Source organism: Centroberyx affinis, unplaced genomic scaffold (assembly GCF_046629955.1).
Source record: "Centroberyx affinis isolate AG114_WGS23_722 - 3 ecotype Tasmania unplaced genomic scaffold, CSIRO-AGI_Caff_v1 ptg004513l_1, whole genome shotgun sequence".
Lineage (NCBI taxonomy): Eukaryota > Metazoa > Chordata > Actinopteri > Beryciformes > Berycidae > Centroberyx > Centroberyx affinis.
The window spans coordinates 1-18,937 of NW_027282158.1; the positions used below are offsets into that span (position 1 = coordinate 1).

The 18,937-nt window shown below is 43.2% G+C and overlaps 1 protein-coding gene across 2 annotated transcripts; it reads left to right on the forward strand.

Annotated features, from left to right (window-relative positions):
* The first annotated feature begins 3,880 nt into the window (after positions 1-3,880).
* Positions 3,881-17,504, forward strand: tnk1 (tyrosine kinase, non-receptor, 1). Of its 2 annotated transcripts, XM_071544280.1 has the most exons (15): positions 3,881-4,135; positions 6,825-7,014; positions 8,372-8,442; positions 8,587-8,772; positions 9,158-9,310; positions 9,548-9,825; positions 11,385-11,511; positions 11,695-11,841; positions 12,098-12,192; positions 13,074-13,195; positions 13,244-13,346; positions 14,276-14,343; positions 15,197-15,717; positions 15,818-15,913; positions 16,815-17,504. In XM_071544280.1, exons 2-15 carry the CDS (start codon positions 6,852-6,854, stop codon positions 16,989-16,991), a joined length of 2,307 nt encoding a protein of 768 aa, XP_071400381.1. In that variant the 5' UTR covers positions 3,881-4,135; positions 6,825-6,851; the 3' UTR covers positions 16,992-17,504. The 2 variants fall into 2 exon arrangements, with proteins under 2 accessions (XP_071400381.1, XP_071400380.1); XM_071544279.1 differs by having other exon boundaries at positions 13,074-13,346.
* Positions 17,505-18,937: the final 1,433 nt, after the last annotated feature.

The following is an 18,937-nucleotide window of genomic DNA, read 5'->3' on the forward strand; positions in this document are numbered from 1 at the left end:
GTTATTCTGTGTGTGTCAGCTTTCATCAGTCTGCTAAGGGGATTCAGGGCAACAAGTACGTCAACATAACTAAAAAACAAAGAATATTTAGGAGAGGCTTGCTTCATTCATTTTCTTTAAGTGTCCATCCATTACCTTGCACAAATAAAGATACATTAGTTCAGCGTGCAGGTATGTCTCTCTTTTCTCCAGATAAGGGCATTAAGTATTTTAATATGATTTCAAACTTAGAGAGGGGGATTCAGTAGACTTAAGTGTCCTTGCTAGTACTAATTGAACATGGGCTGAATAGAAAACAAGGTCTATGAAAGTCCATGTATTCAGTCATGTCGATCCGCAGCAGGGAGAGCCAGGAGTTTTCTGGATCACATTTTCCCACTCACCATTCCTCCCCGTCCTGCTGGAGGAGCTGGATCTGATAAACGTTGCCCTTCTTTTGAGAAACCCGCCCCTCTGCATCCTCTTCAAACGGCAGAAAGGTCACGCGCTGCCTGTCAAAGTCTACAGAAGGTAAAGAAATACAAAAAGAGGCCTTTGAAATACATTTAAAACGAACATAAGATAGCAGAACTGAGCAGAGCCTTTCACAATCTTACCTTTCAGTATAACTTCTTTGTGTACATTTGAGCCGTAGCAGTTCACTTTAGGAATAAATGTTCTGACAGTGGAGGACCAGAGTTTTTCCGTTTCGTGAGCAGATGAAACTCCACTTGTCAAGAAGGATAAAACATCACTAGACTCTTTGGGATCAGGATGTAGCAGCGGTCCGACAGCCTCAGCTCCCACATCTGTACTCTCCGTCTCCTTGGCGCCGCAGAGACGTTTGTTTACAACGTGAGGTTTCTTTATCCAGACGTCGACAGCTGACCAGAATCCCTCGGGAAGAGTCTTGCATTCTCCTGAGAACTTTATATCAAAGAGTTTTGGCATAATTCAGCGTCAAACAGGACGGCATGCCATGTGTTTACAAAATCCGACCAGCTGACTTCCGGGGACTTTTATTTTGTAGGTTCAAAGTAGAAGTCCCGATAAGAAAACAGGGGCTTTTTAATAAAGCGTGCATGTAAAATCTGTTCGGATAATCTTCCAGATCATATCCTAACATGAAAACATATTTTTAAGCTTTATTATTAATAATGCTATATTAAAAGGTAGCGAAATGTTGTCGCTCTTTGATGACGTTTGCACAGTCAATATGCTTTTCCAAAATCATACAGTAGAGAGTGCTGTTGTTCTTTATCTAGCTTTAATCAGCAGCCAATATATTGACTGTTGATGCAGTGAACCTTTTTGGAAAATGTAATTTAAAAACTGTTTTGAAAAACGAGAAAGTTGTAGGCTAAATGATGACTAAAACGAAACTATTTCCAGTGATACTTGATTCAGCACTTTCTTCCTTTTTTCTTTTTATTATTTTTATTGTTCCAGTGAACAAACTACTACTAGTAGTAGGTAGGCCTATTACTAGGATCCACATTGGTTGATGCCTCAGTGACCTCTAGTCTTCCTGGGGTCCACGGAAAAGTCAACATGATAGAAGAAGAAGAAGAAGAAGAAGAAGAAGAAGATTCCTAGTCAATAACTGTGATTCCTTTCCTATAATTAAACCCATTGGATCTTGTCACGAGCTCTCCTTTTTCTGTGTGCTTTGACCCTCGACCTTTCCATAAATGATGCCAAGAGTTTAATTCAACAGTTGAATCGCCTTGCCTCAAAGCCTCCATTCATTGTCACTCTTTGTTCTTCTGTCATCTCTCATGTATCTCTTGTCTTATTCATCCATTTCATTATATCCACTGCCAGATCCAAATCTTTACTAAATTACAGAGAGCAGAAGTGGAAGTCAGAGTGATGAAGAGTGGAAAAACTGCACAACAGTCTGGCTCTTCTGGCATGACTTGGTGGTTGATTGGATTGGACTGGTGTACACCAATTATTATTGTGAAAGCACTGGTTCATATCTGGCTCATATCTACTCTGTCACATTTCTCTCCGCTCACTCTCAACACTCCCTCTGCCCACTTCAAAAGACTGAAACTGCATGAATCACCCAGCGCGTCACATCTGTATAATACTTCCACGGTCAAGTCCCCTCACCTCCAGCCAGGCCTCTCGCACACACAAACAAGAAAGAAAGAGCGTCCCACGCTGTAAGCTGACACTCAGAAACTTTGGCCCCATGAATCTTAACATCAGATAAGGTTGAAGACAGTAGAAACAGAGTAAATATCCCTCCCACACACACCTCGTTCGCCCCCGAGACTCAGCTGCTTGTCGAAAGGCGGACTTGACGGGTTGTTATCTAACTACCTGTCCGGTGGGTTTAAGGTGTTTCACTGAATTTTGAATGTATGAATTATTCAGTGTTGATCAGATGGGGAACGCTGCTGCTCACTGGAGGTGATCATTGGAAATATGGGGAATCCATAAGTAGAGGAGAAAAGAAGAAGTAAATCAAAGGCACTCTCCTCTGTATAAAGTGAAAAAGCCTTTATTATTCTTGGCTATTTCATGTTAAAGTGTTACATCCTGGTTTACTGGTGCATTTTCTAACATTTTAACATGGAATAGCCAAGAATAACTCATGAATTATTCAGTTCTAATGTTTTTATTGTTTGCCAACCTTTCATTGTTATTGTCACTGTTATTGAGTGTTGTTTACAAAGCACTTTGTAGCATTATGTTGTTTTGAAAAGCGCTTGGCAGTTGATGGCCCCCATACTTATCACTGCATCACGCGACACAAAAAACAGTCACACGCCTTATCAGAAGCTGGACTTGACATGTTGTTGTCTCTGCCTGGTGGATTAAAAGAGAATTATTGCTCTGAATACATTATCAAACTGACACTCAATCGTCACACAAAACTCCTCTCAAATGTCTCAAAAGTTCAAGATAGTCTCATTTGCAATTGCACAAAAGTGTCCCAGAAGGCTTTTTAAGTGAAAACAGATCCGGAAGGCCACTCCTGTTTGCAGGATCCTGTGAATGGGCTCCACCGCCTCTATTGTATATTGAGTAATCCAGGCAGGGAGGAGCAGCTGTGAGGTACTGTACCAGGAAGAGCAAGGTGCAAGGAGCTCCTCCACTCTGCTGCTGCTGGGGAACATTCAAATTATTGGCACCACGTGAGAGGGAAAAATCTGGTCAGACTTGCTTGGCAGCAGCAGGTATGAAGGAGAGAGAGAGAGAGAGAGAGAGAGAGAGAGAGAGAAAACCATTTGAGTTTCTTTACTTGACTCATAGCTTGTGGCAAGTTTCGTCTGCATCCAAAGGCAAGAATAAACATGGATAATGGACACAAAAGAACAATAGTGATGTTACGTGGAGAAATATTTTTCACCTTTATTCTAATTTCTTTGACAGAGGAGTCATGACTCCTATGGAATTTCCCAATTCTATTACATTGGACCCAGTGAGAATAGTAAATAAAAACATGGCTAAACTATGATCTGCTGTTGCCATTATAAGGAAACAATGACCATTATGACCATTAACTTCTTATATTCTCAGAAGATTTTTTTTTTTTTTTTCTTTAAAATACCCTCTCCTCATATAACTTTCATAAATAAACATTCATGTCAGCTTAAAAAGTGTGTAAACTCAAATAAAAACATGGATAAACTGGATTTAAATGGGTTTACCCTCCAGTACATCCCTGATTAAACTAGTTATTGATGAGTGATTATCTAATTAGGAACCAACAGCACTGATATGTGTTATTAATGGGCTGATTAGACTTATTATGGCAGCAGACTGTTATTTTTATCACCGGTGATTTGCTGTCAGGAGGCTACAGGTGGGAACCCAGAAGAGGTGTGGTCAGTGAAACTCAACCAGGAAGGGGCGGAGAAACAGGCTGAAAACACACAGGTAGATCCCGCAAGTGAACTTTTTATGACTCGCCGAGAAATGAAAAACTAAATGAAAATACAGCGCTGCGGACAAACAGGTCGAACTATCTATCAAATGGTGAATTTAAACCAAGGTCGAGTGTTAGTAGAGCAGAGTCGTGATTTGTGGAGAGCCGACGTCGCCAACATGGATTATCCTCGAGCGTGTGTGAATGTGACGCTGGGTTCATAAGGAATAACAGCCTGTCAACCTCCAGAGGACTGAGTCTTTTTCATTAACGGTAGGTATCAGTGCTTCTCTTTGGCTGGGACGCTGCAGGCATTTGGAGGAATATGTAACTTGAGTAGTCCAGCAAGTTTAATGACATAAAACAGTCCTGAAATGCACCTAAATGCAGATAAAAAAAATAAGCAAGAGTCAGATATGTCGTTTCTCCAGCTTTGGTTTGTCTATAGCTTTATCTATCATGTTTATCTTTAACAAAACTCTATATTTGACTATTAATGTTTCCTCTAGGTGCATACCTGTCATGCCTTTTTTCCTTTTCCAGCAAAATGAACTCAGTGGTGAGCCCAAATAAGTCTCTACACACTCCCATGCTGTTGTCCATACAGTTTTGCATAGGACTAAGGTCATGTATATTTTTGAGAGGCACACCCTCTGTTGATGGATAAAGATTAGTGACACAGTGGTTTTAACACTCCATGCACTTCCTTTTGCAGGTGTTTTGTGTTTGAGCAGCTTTGTCACACTCTTTCCTCTGTCACTGATCAAGCACTGAGTGTGTGTGTGTCCCATTGGTTTGATCTTGGCTTCACCCAGAGGAAGCAGCCATCACGTGCGTAAAGAAAGGCAGTCAAACAGAAGTTGATGCCGGACTGGGTAAACAATCCTGTTGGCCACTTGAAGCCAACTTGTCTGATAATAGCTCGCATGATAAAAGAGCGGCAAGCTTTACCGGTGACTCCTCAGCAATGTTAAATGAATATCACACATGCCATTAGGCTGGGAGGATTATTCAGTAGCTGGGTGGGTTAAAGATTCATCACTCTGTACATATAGAGAGGGGATGATCTCAGAGCCAGAGCTGACCTCTCTGTTTACCAGCCCACTTGCCTTTGCTGCACAGTGAAGTTCTTGTTTTTTTTATTTGAATTGAAGAGAATTTGTCTGGTGTGAGATCCAGTTGGGGGTGTGTTAGGGAGTTGTCCCTGGAAATTAATTTAGGTACAATGTAACACAAGCCCAGACTAGCCCCTTCTTGGATTTGCCTGGTTAGAGTGTCAGTCGGTCGGTCGGTCTGTCTGTGTGTCAGAGTGTTTTATAACAGGCTGTTCATCTGTCCAAGACAGCCGTGAAATGTAGACGCACAATAACCCTGTAGCAGTCACTTAGTTAAGGTTTCCCTGGGTGGTTGACACAGGAATGTTGAAGGTCCTCCTGACTCACAGCCGCTCTGCTCGGCCTGCTGATAACACACTGAGAGGATGATTTATGACTACAGTACCAACCAGGCATACATAGACCTGAAGGCAGCCAGCATTTTTATGAAAAGTTGTATGAATTTGCAATAAAGAGGAAGAATACAAGGTTTATCACTCTTGCTGCTGCACCCTTGGCGTACTGTAGGAAAGCTCAAGCAGAAGATTGTGTTTGATTTTGATTTGGTTTTATTTGGCTCTCTTTTAGCCCAAAGGCTAATCTTCCAGTCCATCATTTTAAAACAACACATATTAAGACACTTGTACATATTGAACATCATCAACAACAACAACAAGAGAGAAAGAGGGAGAAAGAGAAGCAGAGCGAGTCTACAATTGTCTACAATAAAGATATTTAAATAAATATAAACTGGAAAACAGGTGGTTCATTAGAAAGTGAAAGTGACACCGGCACCACCCATATCAGTTTATTCAGTCATGCTGCTATTTCATGGTATAATTCCCACACAAAGTATGTCTTCAGCAGTCAAGCATCTTGTGGATTTTGTAAACGCAGTTACGTAAATACTGTGTGAAGAGGATCCGGTCGGACTGGAACCTCTAAACCTTTCACAAGCTGTTTCCATGTCTGGGTTTGTGGCATTGCTGCAGGATTCCTTGCAAGATCGTCGTCTGTGACTGACGTTCATGCTTCTGAGGGAAGAGAGGAAAAAAAAAAAACAGCAACACTTTTATCTCTGTCTTTGTTTCCTGCCCCGCTCTGTCCGCTCATCCATCTGTTCCTCTCTTCCTCTGTGCCCGAACTGTTCTGCGCCTCCTATCATCTTTCACCCATTTACTTCTTACTTCTTATCTCATATTCAGTTTCATTTGTGTGGCTAACTGCTGCTTCGTTAGTCTGAGTCTATGCAAATGCAATTCATGGCACACTTTCATGTTCTCTTGATTATCCAAAAAAAAAAAGAAGCACCATAATTTTCCCATCTTGTGTCTATTTTTGTCAGCTTGAAGGTGTAGCATTCTGTTAGGGGGGATACTGAGTCTTTGTAAAACTTTGATACAATAAAACTTGGATCAGCAGACAGTAAATTAGTCGCCTGTATGAGATTCCTCCTCTTTGTCGGGTACCAACAAACAACTTGTTAAATTTTGGCACACCACTGAAAGCTCAGTAGCCCCCCTGCTGCACACCGCACATCAAGGGCTTTTTGTTAGATCTCCATGGTTACCAAACGAGGCCCGAGTGGGAGCACAGATACTGTAAAACAGGCTCTTTAATGAGCTGAGGAAGACTCAGCAAGGACACTTTCTCCTAATTGGATCTTTGACTTTCTCTCATGTGGCCTGACTGGAAAACGTGGCCTGAAGACGACGGCTGAATGAAAAAGGCACTTAGAATGATTAGCACATCAGTAAAATGTTTAACACTTAAAAGAGAAACGACAAAAGACAGATTTAAAAAAACTGATTTGTCCACACAAACTGGCCCTGCGCTGTCTTGTGACCTTTGCCCTTTTGCTCCTGAAGGCAGGCCGGCGCCTGGCAGGCCAGGTCATGCTGATGGACCAGGACACTCAATGGCTGTACCAGCTCCTGGCCGAGGTCCAGCTGGAGAAGTTCTACCTGCGCGTCCGGGACGGCCTCAACATCACCCGCATCGAGCACTTCGCCTACGTCAAGGAGTCCGACCTCGAGCAGATTGGAATCAGCAAACCCGGTTAGTCCGACCCGCTCCGTTAATTCAGGCTGATTACTGCTACGTGCATAGTCTTCTCCTTCGACCAGAGAGGATTTCCCCATCGGCTCAGTAATAACTGTTTGGTTCACCACAAGGGAGAGCTCTCTATTACAAAAGCATTGCCTTCTGTTTTCCCACAGTAGTTTGTTTGTTTTTCAAATGCTGTTGGTCACTCCATGGATTCAGTCATGGATTCCTCCCTGGTCCTTTGTTTCAAGCTGATAGTTATGTAGGAGTTTGGTTCATAGGCATGAATTAAAGGGGAATGCCACCCATTTAAAAAATTCACGTTATTTCTGTGCCCCAGGACAGATTCTTGTGAACGTGCACCACTCCTTCCTAAAGCTAGAAACTGGAGAACTGACCGTTGAAATTGAGATGTTACTGGAATGAAAAATCTGGCACTGCTCCATAGACAGTGAATGGTGCACTTTGTTGACGCAGAGTTTTGTGTGAGTTCTTGCAGCCAAATTCTGGGTCATAGTTGTTAGCAATGCTAGACTATGAACTTCATTTTAGTGTGACAACTCAACTTAGCATCTTATTGGTCAACAAAATCAGGGTTCCATTCATTGTCTATGGAGCCGCCCCTGATTTTACATCACAAGTGGTGCAAGTTCACAGACACTGACTGAACTGTCATGGTGCACAGAAATAATATATCTGAAATCTGCACATTAATCACACATATATGCCAAAACTGCATAGATGTCATCAAAGCGATGTCATCCTGACGACACTATTCAATGTAGAGTTAAATACAGTTTAATGAAATGATGAAAATAAAAAAATAGCATGGCATAAAGTGGCACAGAGGGATACTTTTTAAGAATACAGCTTTCAAGTTAGTGAATTATTACATATCGCTGTTGTCTGGTGAAAACCTTAGCTAAGAAAAACAGGCCTGTTTTTAGCTTGATGACTATGCATTTTTTAGTTTATCCAGTGAGATTTGAAAGCCCAAGAATCGCAGAATTTACTCAACCTACAGAGAGCCATGTAATCTTTAGATATATGTTAAAACATGATGATGAAACATTTTCACCCAACAACAACAATATACTTGGCACAGTAAATATGTTTTCAAATCAAAACAATCATTGCACCTTTAAGGTTTACATGTTACTGCATGATGTAATGAAGTAAAGACCATAGCAAAAAAAACCTTTGAGGAATCAGTTACACTGAAGTTTGGGGTAAAATCAAGTTAGGATTTGTTTTGTACTGTCCTGTGATGTTTTTAGTTTCAGGTTATGCTTAATTTCTATCTCTGTGAAACCAGACTGATGCGTCATGTTGAGTATGCTCACCTCTATTTTTCCTCCATCCCACTCAGCACAAAGAAGATTATGGGATGCTCTGAAGCGCTACAAGACAAACACGCGGCCGCGGTCATGGATGGCCAAGGTATCCGACTGACGCATCTCATTACATTAACCCTCTAGAGTGGGAGTACCATTTTCTCTATTTCATTTATTTTTTATGTGAACTTTATGTAGTCAGATGGATCAATTAGATAAAATAAATTCCTGAATTTATTTATGTCCGCAGGTGTTTAGCAGTCGAGGTCCGGATGGGAGCGACCAGTGGAGCGCAGGGGGTCCGGGCCAGGAGGCGGGCAGCCGGGCTCTTCCCTGTCTGATCCAGGACAGCGAGCTGACGCTGGGGGAGAAGCTGGGCTCCGGCTCCTTCGGGGTGGTGAAGAGGGGAGAGTGGCAGACGCCCACCGGCAGAGTGGTGAGGGACTTCAGCCTGCAAGAGCTGATCAGCTGTTCCAGTGGGAAACCTCTTGGCATTGAATTAATTTGTTTATTTATCTGGGGCATCTTTACAGTAGGTTTTGAACTGGCAGCAGTAAAGTGGCTCCTGAAATCTCCAGTTTGAGTGACCACAGTTTACAGAATCTGACTGATTTGGGTTAATATTCCATAAAAATGAGCCCAGGTCCTTTGTCACATGTCATCTTTCCTCCCAGTCTTTCCTGTCTCTCTACTTTGAACTGGCAAAATAAAGATGAAAATGCCCCAATAATGAGCTAGGATTTGTACATCTGGACTAAAAGCCATCACCCACATTCTTAGGCACATTTTGACTTCTCCATCTCTCTCTCTTTACCCCTCAGCTGCCTGTAGCGGTTAAGTCCCTGAGGAGCAGTATGTCCAGACAGACAGAAACACTGACAGACTTCCTCCAGGAGGTGACCACCATGCAGTCCCTGGACCACCCCAACATCATCCGACTCTATGGTGTGGTGCTCACACAGCCGCTCAAGATGGTAAGATGTTCTTATAAGCCTTGTACAAAACCTTTTATGTCTTGGTACAGATCTCCGTTGGCGCACAGATCTCAGGTCTGCCTTTCAGATGCTGTTATTTGCTCCATGGATTTATATCTCGACTTATATCAAGGATCTATTCAATCTAAGATCTATTGAGGAGCCTGAATAAACATGATGAATTCTTTTTCCTCCCTCCCTAAACTCCTTCTCTCCTCCTCCTCTTCCTTCCCCCAGGTAACGGAGCTGGCCGCCTTGGGCTCCCTGTATGACACCCTGCGCTCTCGTCAGTATGAGTACCCTCTGGCGCGCCTCTGGCTCTTTGCCACCCAGATCGCCGCGGGGATGGAGTACCTGGAGAGCCGGAGGTTCATCCACAGGGACCTGGCCGCCCGAAACGTCCTGCTGGCTTCCAGGGAGTTGGTGAAGATCGGGGACTTTGGGCTGATGAGGGGCCTGAGCCAGGAGACCGACCACTACGTCATGACGGCACACAGACGGATCCCGTTTGCCTGGTGAGGATCGGAGGGGAGAGGATAGGAGGGTGCTTAAAATCAACAAGGGGGAATTCAGAGGTGGAGGAGGGAATCTAGGTTTGAGGTCTAAGATTGATTAGATCGGGCATTACTGATGTTTGCTGAAAACTAATCTGAGAGATTACTTTTGTTAGAGCAAGTCTTCACCACAAAATAACACATTGAACATCACAGATTGATGATATTTAACAATGTAAGAGTACCTGAGAGGGGTTTTTCTTTTAATTGTAACATTACTGGGTCCTTGATTTGCTGGTTTGGCTCTGGTTATCTGTCAGTAAAGTGACGGTTACAATAACGGCATGAAGCTGAAGTGCTAGTGCACTTTTCTCCACTGTTTTCAATGGTTTTGGAGCATAACCATTTCACCTCACAAGGGTTTGGCGTATTGCGGTACACACTGCACCGTTTGAAGTGAAAGCTACAGTATGCAGCTTTTTGCCTTCAGGCGGGAAATGTTTGCTAGTCCCGCCCTCTTCCCCCTCAGTTGGTTGAATTCATTCCCCAGTACTGCCTACCTTGAGATGGCATCTAGCCTGAGGCTGAGGCAACCCACATCTGTAAAGCCACCACAGGCAATGAAGAAGCAGATGGTAAATGCAGCCAATCTGCAATAAAAAAAAATAAACAATGCTGATGTTCACCATGTTTTTGAACAGGCCCAGTCTGCTGCATGTTTAGTTTCGCTGTTCTTTTGTTTCTTACTGGTTTCCTCCATTGTTGTTGTAGCTATGACTTCCCTACCCTTGATAGCCACAACCCAACTCACTGCTAAGCACAGCCACAGCGAATAATATAAACACAAAAACGTCCCAAACATCACTGAAAAGCCAATTTCAGGCAAGGGGGGATTTAGGCTTGTACACACAGACTCACAGACAGACAGACTGATAATGTCTTATATATGCTATTTATTTATTGTTTTTTTAATGTCCAGAAAGTTGCATATTGTAGCTTTAAACTTGGCCCAACTTAAACCCACCATGCTTTGACTGGGTCTTTCTACGGTGCCATAGCAACAGTTGCTAATCAGTCTGCTTGCTCACCAGCTCTCTGAAACAACGCACCTCACCCACTGAGCAATTTTACGTTGATTAGATGTTTAAAACACGTCTAAATGGCCATAGCCGTCTAGGCTAAATTAAGTTTAAATGGGGTTGAAAAGTGAAAGTTTATTAGATGTCTATACATAGACAATATTATCCTGGACTATATGAGAGCTACGCATAGACGCAATGTTGAAATTACTTCTTGTGCTCAGATAATTATCTTGTAGACTAGTCTACAGGACTTCTCTGGTGCTTATTTTTGGTATTTACAGATGTTTATTCATTGTAATAATGTATTTACTGCTTTACATAGCCGTAATGATCCTGGGCTGTATGAGAGCTAAAGCATAGACGCAACGTTGAAATCACGTCTTTTGCTCAGTGGGCATGCTTTCAGCTCTTCCAGGGAGATCGCCGCCTAACGTTTCTCCCCTCTAACCTCTGCTCCTCCATCCCTCCCTCCGCTCCATCCACCTCCTTTTCTTCCAGGTGTGCTCCGGAGAGTCTGCGCGTCGGCTCCTTCTCCCACTGCTCAGACGTGTGGATGTTTGGTGTCACCCTGTGGGAGATGTTCACCTACTGTGAGGAGCCCTGGTTTGGCCTGTCTGGCAGACAGGTATGCGTTTGTCAGCTACATCAGAATATTGATGCCAAAATGTTTGTGTAAAAGTATTTGGAATGTGTGTCTCCACCTGCCACATGGTGTTTTTATAATACGGTCTATGACTCAGATTTTTACTATCTCTACCATTAACTCTTAATCGCTTCCCTCTGCTGTTTTGTTTTTGTTTTACTCCAGATTCTGTGGCGTGTGGAGCGAGAGGGCGAGCGCCTGGAGAGACCGCCGGATTGTCCGCAGGAACTGTACGGCGTCATGAGGAAGTGCTGGGCCTGCAACCCCGCCGACCGACCCACCTTCTCCCAGCTCACCACTATGGTGGCAGAGGTCAGGAGCTAATCAACATCCAACCACCGTTCGAATCTTTTGTTTTGTTGTGAGCATTTAGGAGCAATCTGTTCTCATAGTCATACCAAGTCATAAATTGTTACTATAATTTGCAATCCTACAATTAATGATAACCCACAGTGTGCTTATAATTGCAATATATCCTCATAAAATAAATACAGAAATTAATCCTTTTTTCTGTATATCTGTGTGTTTTGCCCTCACTTCTCTCCTCACTGCCTCTCTGCCTCCACAGGCTCATCCAATGGAGGTACAAGCAATACGGGACTTTGCTGAACCCAGGAAACTCACACTTGTGGCCAACGACCTTGTGACTGTCATAGACCACGGGTGAGAGAGAGAGGGCGGGACGAAAAAGAACAGAGGGAAAAAAACCCAGACGGACACAATGGTCCTTTGTTAAGATAAGACGTGGGGTTTAAGACCGGCCCACTCTCAGCAGTGCATTCCAACTGTGATTTGAGTCCTCACAGTCTCCTCTCCATCTTTGCTCTTTTGACTCAGTCTAGCAGCCGCAGCACTCTCTTTACAGTGTCTTTATAAAGTAGATCTATGGTCAAGACTGAGAAGTGAGGCGTATGCAGTTACCTGTCGCTACATGCAGACTTTAATTCCACATAATCTATTTGTAATCTACTGATTACAAATAGATCCTAGATTCACAAAAACATACAACATAGAACACAATCCAACACAAAAATCCATATAAATCAACATGGATACATTATATCGCTCATGAACTAATATCTACAGATACTTAAAAAGTATTCAAGTCAAAGTGTACACTGCCTCCTATTCAGCATGCATTTTGAGTGTGCAAGGTTTGAATATTTTCACATTTAATGCCAGTAAAATGTAAAAAAATAAACCTTTTAAGAATACAGCAGTTGTTAATGCTGATGTTAAGTTATGGCTTGAGATTAGTTTATTAGTAGTTGGACTTAAGTTGTAGTTGTAGTTAAATGGGGTGGAAATATCTTATACTCAGGTCATTAATGATGCAAATCTTTTTAGTTTTTCAGTAGCCATGCAGACTTTTAGATATTTACCAGTCTCTGCTGCCAAGAGATGTTAAATGGTAATGATTACAGGCATAAAGAGAGACTGGCTTATCTGTATCCTGTTAGCACCCAGATGGTCCCTGTGCACCTGTACAGTAGAATCTCTGTGTGTTTCTAATTGATTTGACTGTGCCGCCTCTCCCTGTGCAGTCTGGAGCTGTGTGAGTGGAAGGGCCAGAGCCACAGGACACTGGCAGTGGGCTGGTTTCCTGCCAGCCTGGCCGTGCCGTACCTCCCTGCCCCCAGCACCGCCGCACCCAACCCGGCTCCAGGTCCGGCTCCAGGTCCACCTCCCGGCCCGGCTCCCGGTCCGGCTCCAGGCTCCGCCCACATCTCAGCCCCGCTGAAAGGCAGCCTGCATCACACCGGGCACGGAGACGTCCACGGCGACCGCAGCTGGGGAACGCCTGAGGGCCTGGACGAGTCAGTGATATTCCTCATTAACTCCTCTCCATAAGCTGTCAGTAGAGCTTTGGTTAGAACTCATTTAGGCTCTTCAAGGAAAAATCCACACTTAGATACTCTGTGTTGTAGTTAACCTTTTTGGTCTACCCACTTTCCCTTAACCTTCCTCGTCTACTTCTGCTTCAGTTAGTGATTTCCTACATTCCCCAGAGAACGGGCCTGAACTTGTAACTTGTTTCAGGTGTTGGTTATGCATATAGGTGGAGAGAGCGATAGCGTAGTAAGAGAGTGAGAGTTTTTCCACTCGAGAAAAAGCAAGAGTCACGCCCCTTACTGAAAACACAACATGTCTTGTAGCTGCATTGCATTCTGGTCTATTGAGGCTACTGGCGGTGGACAAATTGGTCTCTCTGCTTCTTCTACGATGGATCTCTCCCTGCATGATAAATATTGATGCAAAATGGTGAATAAAGAAAGAAACCCTTGCTCTTTGATTCTGAGGGGCTGACACCAAAATCTGACATTTACCATTGATGTTTTAGATGAAAAAAGCTGAAAAAAATGTTAAGCCCACAAATGCAAGGTACATCACCAATAGCTTTTTAACAGTGCTAAAGTGTCTTAGGGTGGGATTTTGCTTTAAAGTGTACTAGCTTTTGCAACCTTGGTGTCTTTTTCTTCATTTGTTATCTCTATAGCTTTCAAGTTTTCAAATTAGAAGATTCCCAAAGTAGTAACAGAATCAGCACTAGCAAACTAAATACAGCTATGGTTGCAGAAGGTTCGTACACTGCCTATATTATGTAGAAGATAAAAACTTCCCTTCACTGTAATTTATTCCAGAATGTTAACCGTAGTCTGACATTGAACTTTGATCTGCTGTCAGTCAGTAAACTCTGAGACCCAAGGCTGTTTGACTAATGTGTTTACAATTCTGGTTTCTACAGCAGTGGTAACTGGAGGACCGGCCCGGCCAGCAGGGAGAGGGAGGGCTCCAACCTCAGGAGGATGGCAGGTACGGAGGGAATAGAAACCATGATACAGAAAAGCAGTTGTGGGATGTAGAGAGAGCTGTATGATGCAGTGAGCTTTCTAGCCTCGAGAAAAATGGCCACTAACTTGTTTAGCTGCTATTCTACGTCCTTCCCTCTTGCCACTTTACTATCCTCGCTGCCCTAGACTGCCCAGGCTGCCTGGAGTATTATTAAGATAAGATGAGATAAGATGAAATATGATAAGATTGCAATTTCCCCTGGGGGAAATTCGGGTGCCAGCAGCAAAAATAATACAGGAAAGGTAATATAAATAAATATAAAAACTATAAAATGATAGTGCATAGTGTCTAAAGTGGTGTTGAGCATCAATTATGGTAGACCTGATGCCATTAACCCCTTGCACCCTGACGTTCCCCTTAAATTTCACCTCAAGTAGCTTTAAAAAAATAAAATGTCATACTGTACAACAATGATATTAGATATTCTGTCTCTCATACTGAAGTATGTGTTCTTGCTTAAAATTATTCTGTTTTCAGACTTGCTGAGTTTTGTAGTATGCCTACAAGCTTTCATTATATTCATAACTCACTCAGTTTTAATATTAGAAACTTCATAATGGAATCACAGGCTGGTCAAGCTCAGGCAATTTTTTTGGCTGCACCATTACGTCAAATGGAAAAAATCTAGTTGTCTTGTATAATTTTATACACGTTCCCTGTAATTCAGCCTGACATATTTGTTGTCTTTGGAAATCTTGATTAGAATTTAAAATAAAGTTCTGTGGGTTTGAGCAAAGCTTGACCACTTAACGTGTTGGTAATGATGGACCCACTGGTGGGACTGGTACTGGAACGCGTCTCCCTCTGTGTTCAGGTATGTCTCAGAGCCTGGAGTCGGTCCTGAGTGGAGCGAAGGGCCGGGCTCAGACCGTCATGGGGGTCAGAGTGGACCAGCAGGGGCGGCCCATCCACGGCGCGCTGGTGGCACGCAGTGTGGTGATGCAGCAGGACCCCCGCAGATTCAGCGAGGCCAGCATCGTCCCGCCTCCCAGGCCTCCGCCCCCCAACCTCAAGCGCCTCAAGCCTCAGATGTTGATGCGGGACCGGAGGCCGACGGTACACCCGGTCCCGGGCTCCTCCTGGCCTCCGCAGATGGTCCAGGCCCCGCAGCAACAGCCCCAACCCCAACCCCAACCCCAGCCTCAGCAGGGCGTCGGGGGCAGCAACCTGGCTAAAATGGCCCACATGGCGCGCTCCACCCCGCAGCTGGACGACCACACGGACGGTAAGGAGAGGGACAGAGAGAGGGACAGAGAGAGGGAGAGAGTCCGAGAGCGAGAGAGGGAGCGGTACCCGCCTCAGGTGCAGAACACCAGGGACGCTGTCGTCGCACAGGTATGAGATGGGCTCTTCACTCTTTTAGATGCTTTTTCGTGATCATTTTTGTTTCCTGGAGTGAAACACAAGCCTCCCTGCTCTGCTCTGCTCTCGGCAGGTTATGGAGGCGGTACACGGAGTGACCATTGAGGAAGTTCATAGCGCACTTCGCCGTAGTGACTGGAACCCAACGCGAGCTGAACAACAACTGAAGGTGACTAATTGTGAATACAAAAGAAAAAAAAAAACCCACGTCTACCTGTTTCTTTTGTTGCCTAGAGTCATTTAGAAAGAAGAAGTAAGAAGTAAGAAGAGCAGGGTATCAAGTACAAGCCAATAGATGGTTGACACTGATAAAACAGCTTTATAGGCTTTTTTCTTATGCGTGAAGTTAAAGCTGCGCTAGGTAACTTTGCATATCGGCAGGCCCCAATTGGCAGCAACTTGACTTCAATACCCAGAAATCAAGTTGAATCAGAAATCAATTTGATGCCAGTAATTTTTACCAAACCGGACGGTCTGTGATTGTTTTATATCAAAGGACGATGCAGGCAAAAGATCTAATGATGGTGAGTCCAGCTTTCTCTGGACAGAGTGCTGCTCACTGCTGTTTAGGTTTCAGTCCGTCATTTCCTTCATCACTGAGATTATTTCACACCAGTGTCCATAGCATAGCTGGCACCAGAATTTCATTTGGGCAAATAGGGAAAGTATACAGCGTTTCATTAAGGTGGGATGGGATGCTCTTCTCTGTTGCAGGCCCACTTTGTGATTTAGGCTGATAAGACGGGCGTGTTTTATATAAAGATCTTGCCTAGTGCAGCTTTATTGGCCCATCAACAGGGCATTTGCTATAAAGAGTGTGAAGACAACTTTTCACCCTCCTTGTTGAGTTTTTTGTGGTTTCTGTTGCTGAATGTTTTCCTCTTTTTTTCTTTTCGAGCGAGTTATTTTTATAAGCCTCTTGGAGTTTCTTTGTCTCACCTTTAGTTTTTCATGTTTTCTTCTCTGTAAGTGTTACCATTTCTTTGTATGTGCAAAAAACTAAATGCACAGCCACAGTAGCACCATTGCAGCTGAGCCTCATCCTCTGTCCTTGTCCCCTCTCTCCTCAGCTGGAGCAACTGTACTCGCTGAGCCTCTGCTCCAGAGACGACTGCCTGAGGATCCTCTCCAAATACCAGTGGAACCTCCAGTCAGCGAGCCGCTACCTGATCCGGATGTCCCGCGAAGACCGGCCCGGCCCCGGCGAGAGGGAGCGGCCTCAGATCAGCTCAGAAAGACGAGTTTGATATTATTTCTTTTCTTATTATCATCTTTATTTATCCAGGGAAGGTTGGACTGAGCGAGCGTACAGACATCCGCACTGGGAGCTGCCCAGTACAAACACAGTCTGCTGCTGCTGGCCGCTGAGCAGCTCAGCTGGAGAAACTGAGGGTTAGATGCCTTGCTCAAGGGCAGCTTGATGGTAGCTGTGGGAAGGGAAGAGCATTTCCCATTCACTCTCACTCTGCCCAGATTTTCCAGCCCACTTCAGGACTCAAACCACCGATCTTCCTGTCACGAACCCACCGCTCGAACTCTTAGGCTGCCGCTGCCCAAATATTGACAAAAAGGCATGGGACGTCACTACAGAGGATACAAAAATGGAAAAATGAAGATGAATGAAAGAAGAAAAGATTTAAAAAGACAGGAATTCACCCAAAAGACTTCTGACTTGTTTTTATATTGTGTTATCCAGTGTATTATCTATTTGTTTTTTTACAAATAGTTTTCTATCTTGATGAATTTGTATATATTGTGTTAGTAATGATTCTTGTGTTGAATAAATTGTTGATCAAGCCATATGTTGAGTTGTCTCGTGACAATATGAGCAATTTCCCTCCTTGGTTCATCACATGACAACATCACTGTTGCTGTCCGTGCTTCACTAACTACAGGAGCAGATTATTCTCCTGTGCACTTTTTAGTTCCTTTCTCTTTTCTGAATTGTAACGTTTCATACATGGAAATACGTTGAAATTTTCATAACGGATATTTATGCTTTAGTAATCCTTTTATTTAAGTCATGGGTTTGAGTCTGCTATGTGCAATAATTATTTTAAGAAAAGGAAAAAAGTATGTGTGCTTCCTTCAAATTATTCTGTTGTCAGACTTGCTGCGTTTTGTAGTATGCCTACAAGCTTTCACTATATTCACAACTCACTCAGTTTTAATATTAGAAACTTCATAATTGAATCACTGGCTGGTCAAGCTTAGGAAACACTTTAAAATGGTTTCATTCCAGTGAATTAATCAATGGAAAAGTTTTGTAAGTTACAGTAATACGCTATAAGTTGCGCATATGTAATGTATTTCTCCCACATACATAATGTGCTCAGTACAGTTTTCATTAACTTTTATTGTGCACTTACAATATTTTCCCCTTGGGTTCATACACTGGCATGAAGCCGTTCATCATCAGTTCAGGCTCATAGGCTTCCATTGTAATTCAAGTTTAAAACTCCTTTCCTATCAGCCTTAAAAATACTCAGACCGATGACCTGGAGCATTTACTCCAAGAACTTATGTACCTAAAATGTTATGCTTGTTTACAAGTTACACTGTTCCATCCGCTCTGCAAGTTAATATAGTAACTTTACTGTCTGCAGGTCATGAAAAAGACTTAAAAATGCCTTAAATCATATTATCTAAACTCAAGGTTTTAAATGGTGTTAAATGCAGCTAAACAAAGCATTTGGGGTCTTAAATAGAAGTCTTAATTAAGTACTTTTTGAGAGATAATCATCCTGGAGTCTCAGACCTAGATTATGTTCAGATGGGTCTAGTCATTTTCATTTGTGGGTTTATTTTACATGAAGTTGGTTTTATGTTTCCTTCTAATCGGCATTAAAATGTTTAAATTTAACTTGATGAAACTTGCAGACACCCTGTATATTGACTTAGAGTAAATATTTATATAGCTCAGTAGCAGGTAGAAGGTGAATTGCTTGTACTGATGACTGGTAAGCTACTGAATTTGGTGATCACTGCAGAATAAGCATAATAAAAACCATAATATTAAATATTACAGGATGACAGTCAAATCATGGGTTATTGCCCACCAGCTGCAAGGTGAGGATGGACATGCTCGGACATGCACCCTGAACAATTTACATAGTTGTATTTCCCACAGGCTCCCAGCAGGGGGAGTGGTAAGTTCTCCAGTGTCTGTCCAAGGAAGGAGAGCTTTACTGCT